General features: G+C 60.2%; 1 protein-coding gene across 1 annotated transcript; it reads left to right on the forward strand.

The window, feature by feature from the left end:
• Window positions 1-8: 8 nt before the first annotated feature.
• On the forward strand, window positions 9-4,957 carry FNDC10 (fibronectin type III domain containing 10; the record flags this gene model as incomplete). Its single annotated transcript, XM_046651270.1, has 1 exon — window positions 9-4,957. A coding segment is annotated over one exon (603 nt), but the record flags the coding sequence as incomplete, so codon positions are not given.
• Window positions 4,958-5,018: the final 61 nt, after the last annotated feature.

Consider the following 5,018-nt stretch of genomic DNA (forward strand, 5'->3'; position numbering starts at 1 on the left):
CGCCGCCGGGGTGGGAGCCGGCGGCCGACGCGCCCTGGTGCCCCTACAAGGTGCTGCCCGAGGGCCCCGAGGCGGGCGGCGGGCGCCTGTGCTTCCGCAGCCCCGCGCGCGGCTTCCGCTGCCAGGCGCCCGGCTGCGCGGCGCACGCCTCGGCCGGCCGCTCGCTGCGCGCCAGCGTCCTGCGCAACCGCAGCGTGCTGCTGCAGTGGCGCCTGGCGCCGGCCGAGGCGCGCCGCGTGCGCGCCTTCGCGCTCAACTGCTCGTGGCGCGGCGCCTACACGCGCTTCCCGTGCGAGCGCGTGCTGCTGGGCGCCTCCTGCCGCGACTACCTGCTGCCCGACGTGCACGACGGCGTGCGCTACCGCCTGTGCCTGCAGCCGCTGCCGCTGCGCGCCGAGCCTGCCGCCGCCTCCCCGGAGCCCGCCGGGCCGGCCGAGTGCGTGGAGTTCGCCGCCGAGCCAGCCGGCATGAGGGAGATCGTGGTGGCCATGACGGCGGTAGGCGGCTCCATCTGCGTCATGCTCGTGGTCATCTGCCTGCTCGTGGCTTACATCACCGAGAACCTCATGCACCCGGCCTTCGGGCGCCCCGGTCTGCGCAGGCAGCCCTGAAGCGCGAAGCGGCCCGCCCACCGGGGCTCTGCCTGCCCCACGAGTTCGTGGGAGGCCACAGGCGCTCCAGCCCGCTATCCCTTCCGCGTTCCTGCTCCCTCCTAGGATCTCCACGCAGGGCCTGCTGGAGACGGATAGGGCATCGGCCAGCCGCACCAGGACCTTGAAGTCGTCGCACGACCTTCTCAGCTGGACATCCGCATCCCAGACTTCAGCTCGGAACTGGCCTTTGGGCCTGGGCAGAGATGACAGCTGCGTCCAGGGCTCTCCCTGCTCTCCAGAGGCCTTTCTAGAGGCCGCCAGGACATAGAGCCCTTTCTAGCAAGAGCCATTGGCACCCGTGGGTCGTCATTCTACTCCTCCTTCGTGTACCACTTTGGAAAAACTAGGCTGTCGTCCTTGCTTGGTCACTGTGCGCTTTACCAGCTCGAGGGGCCCCATTGGAGCCTATGCTTTGCCCGCCCCACCCCAGTGGGCTTAGGTTAGCTTCGTGCCTTAGTATCTGGGGCCCACTGCTGGAACCAACTCCTGGTCCTGTGCTGTCTGAGAGGGTCTGTGGCCCTGAAACTGGCTGGCTCGTGTGTGGTTCTCGCCAGAGCCCCCTGGGCACCCCCACTTCAAGATTTGCAGGAGTGTCGGGTGCGGGTAAAGAGAGTCTGTGGTGTTTTCCTACGTGGGTGTCTGACAAGCTGGGAGTCAAGATGTAGCTCAGCAGGCCAGGCCAAGCGTCCAGCTGCTGTGCCCAGGGGTGAGTGTCCTCTGACCTTGGGGGAAGCTGGCAGTTCTCCAGGGCCGGGCTACCCCACTTCCTTTTGCGTGTGCTGCTTCTGACTGAGGACTTTCTATGGCAAGTGGGGACAGATGGCTGGGAAGAGGGGACCTGGTCTGAAAGGACAGCGTTGGATCCAGAGGGCAGAATAGATGCCAGCCTTGCCCAGCTGGACTTTGTACTGTGGTCTGGATCCCAAGCCTCAGCCACAGCATGACAGATAGCACCACCCCACCCCCTCCTCGAGCTGGTGGCTGGGAGCCCAGGATCTGGCCAGAAATGCTGCTGCCCGCCTAGAGTCCCAAGGTGGGCTGAAGGCTGACCTTGCCCCTCTCTGGGCAGACCTGAGCACCCTGGCCAGGGTTGCTTCTTGTGCCGATCACTTGGTGATGCCGAGTGCTGGGAGGGGTGTGGCACGGGATGCCAAGTTCTCCATGAGCCCCTGACTGTGACCACCCTGGACCTGGCACTTCTGGAGTCACTGTGGCTTACCCATCCCCACCCTCACCCAGTGGCCACCAGCGACCCCAGGTCCTGGCTGGTGCCTCCGAAGCACCCACTCCCCACCTCTCTGTCTTTGCTCTGCCCGCCCCTGGCGTGGCACTAGTCAGGTGTGAGCCTGGCGCCATTATCTGTCAAAATGTCTATCATTCTTAGATCAAAACCGCCGTCTTGTGTGCTTATTCAAGAGGTGGGAGGAAAGGGCACAGAATAAGGAGGAGGAGGTGGACCCCTTGCTCCCCAGCTCCTCTAAGCTCCTCAAGCATCAGCCCAGTGGCTGGCCCTGGACCCTTTGCCTGGTCAGGTGGGGTCAGTCCCAGGCTGGGTGCACAGGCACCCTGCCCTTGCAGCTTCTGGCAGAGGGACAAGCAGGGTGTCCCACTGCTGGTGTGCCCACAGACCTTGGGAAACCATCCTCCTGGGTCTGCTGTGCTGGGTGGGGGTGGGGGGCGGCACCTGGTGCAGTTAGAAATAGCCCAGTCTCACAGCTGACCCACTTGAGCTGTGACAAGCAGCAATTAGGCAGCTCTAGGAGGGCCCCGTCCCTGGTCCATGCCTCCCCATGCAGTGCCAGGGCTGGGAGTAGGGGACAGGATAAACCTGGGGCCCCAGTGTGTGGCATTCACTGGATCGCCACCTGCCCTCCTGCGTGGGCCCTCCCCCACCTTGGCTGTCCTTGAGATCCAAGAGCTGTGACCCTGAGGAGCCAGCTGGGGGTGGGCCAGGCTCTGAAGAGTGACTCATCTCCTCCGAGAGGTGGGGGTGTGACAGTGTGTCTAGACAGCCTGGGGGAGGGGTGAGGTGGGCAGGAGTGGGAGGGGTTCCACCTGTATCCCGACTCCCTGGGAGCCCTTTGCCTGGGGAGACCCCAGGCCACCTGTGAAGTGCGCTCAGGTGTCTTCCGTGAGGGCAGAAGTGGGAGCTCCTGGCAGCCCGGTCTGATGTGCCCTGGTGTCCATCCTCTGGCTCCTGAGGGCAGTCAGGTTCCAGAGCTGGGGCCACATGGCTCTGCTGGAGCCATGGTGAAATTCCCTGAGGTCTTACCCTCTGCCCTCTCCCTCCGGCCCTCCACCTGATTTGGGGCCCCGTTTGTGGGCTTGAGCTCAGGCCAGCTAGAGCCACAGGCCTGTCTTATCAGCCGATCCTCCATCTCCTGCAGCACTGACCCTCAGCCTTCTGCTCCAGAGATGCCTCTTTAGGGCTCCGTTGTGGGGGCTTCTTGGAGGTCCAGAGTCCAGCTTTGGGTCTGCAGAGGTGGAGCTGAGGAGGCCTGCCCCAGCGCAGTCCAGCGATGAGCCCTGGCCTGGGAGACGACCTGCAGCTGGTGTCCAGGCAGAGGGCTTCTGCTTCTGAGCTCTCGGTCATCCCCACAAGCTGCTCTCCCCAGGTGGCCCCACCATCCTCCCCAGGGTGCGGGGGACACCCAAGCTCCTGCCCCACGCTGCTGCCCCAGTCCACCTGGAGGACTGGCTGCACACCTCGTCCAGAGGCTTCCCTCTTCCACCCCCCTCGAGGGCCGTGCCTCCTTCGCTCCCTCTCTCATTGTGGCCTCTGCTCTTCTGGTCACCTCTGCAGCCTCCCTGTGCCTCATTCATCGGTCCAGACTGCTTTTCTCACTGGCGCCTGAAGATACTTAAGGTTCTAATTTTCTGTCATGGAATAGAGATAACTCTGCTCTGATTCCGAAGCACTGAAGGGCTGTCTGGGCTGTCGTCCTTGCTCTGCCTTTTAAGAGCCATGCGGCCTTTCAGTGCCTCAGTTTCCCCATCTGTAAAATGGAAACAGTAATAGGACCTAATTCACAGGCTTCTTGCAAGGCTTACGTGAGACTAGCCAGGTAGAGATAAATCGTAGCCATTGTTATTCATGTCTTTGCCATGACTTAACGTGCCCTCTGGGCCAAGATCCCCAGGGCTATGTCCCCAGCCTGACCCTCCTCAAGCTCCAGACAGGTGGCCCTTGAAATTCTCACTATGTTGGCTGGTGGGTGCAAAATAGAACTCCTGATTCTCTGCTCAGCCCCACACTTGAATCCATGGCACGTTCATTTAGCCAATGGGAATGAGACACAATCGTCTGTGAACTTGGGCCGGCCGAATGCACCCATGTGGCTGGCTCTGGGGACCCAGCAGTGACACCAGGATGCAGACCTGCCTGCCCAGGCTCCTCCCCCATGGCCCCCAGCAACTGCTTGCTCCTCTGGTCTCATCAGCGCTGGCCCTGGGAGGCCCTCACACTCTCAGGGCCGGCTAAGCTGGGGAGGGGGCACGGAGACAGACGACACCAAGTGCAGCAGGCAGCATCAAGGGCAGATAGAGGAAAAGTTTCTCCGGGGGCACATGTTGGACTGGTGTTTCCCTGGTGATCTCAGGATGGGGGCAGGGCTGTTGGATTTGGTCCTGGGGAGGCACAGCCAAGGAGCTGCTGTAGACCTGGACCTGGGGGACGAGCAATTTGGCCACTGCAGCCTGAGTCTAGAGTCCTGGGCCCCTGATACCCAGAGCCTCCTCCAACCCTGTCTCTGGGGACTGGCCACATGCCCCCGGGGAGCAGTGCTGAGAATGGGTGGCGTGGGCGTTCCAGGGAGGGGGACCGGCCTTCACCTCTGAAGGCAGGGGCATCAGAGCCACTTGCTACCTCTTTTTTTCTTTTTTCAAGAGCAATTCCATGTTAGTATTTTTTTTAATTAAGAGAATTTTTTTGCTACTTCTTTCTTTTAAGGTGTCATTTGGGTTTTCCTCCTGTTAATCTTCTTTAGAAATCTGTTCTTTTATTTCTAAGTTGTATCAGCAGTCTTTTCAAATCTTAATTTTTCCCCCAACGATCTCAGTAAATTTTTTTCCCCATTTCTGATGCAGGGTGTTCTTTCGTAACTTTTACCATCTTCTAACTCTATTAGCTTGTGATGAAACACGTGGTTAAAGGTTTTCTCTTTTCTGGCATGCCTCATCTGTAGGGATGGTACGTGCTGCTGCTTCTGTTTCCTATGGTACATTTGTTTGGGGTTTGACAAATAAAAATGGCAAGCAATAGGATATATTGGAGTATATGAGGAAGCCATTTGGTATAAACCTAATTCAGCCTGACTTCTTTTTTTTCCTCCAAAAGGGCCTGACTGGCTATTGAGCACGCATTGC

Source organism: Equus quagga, unplaced genomic scaffold, assembly GCF_021613505.1.
Source record: "Equus quagga isolate Etosha38 unplaced genomic scaffold, UCLA_HA_Equagga_1.0 63928_RagTag, whole genome shotgun sequence".
Lineage (NCBI taxonomy): Eukaryota > Metazoa > Chordata > Mammalia > Perissodactyla > Equidae > Equus > Equus quagga.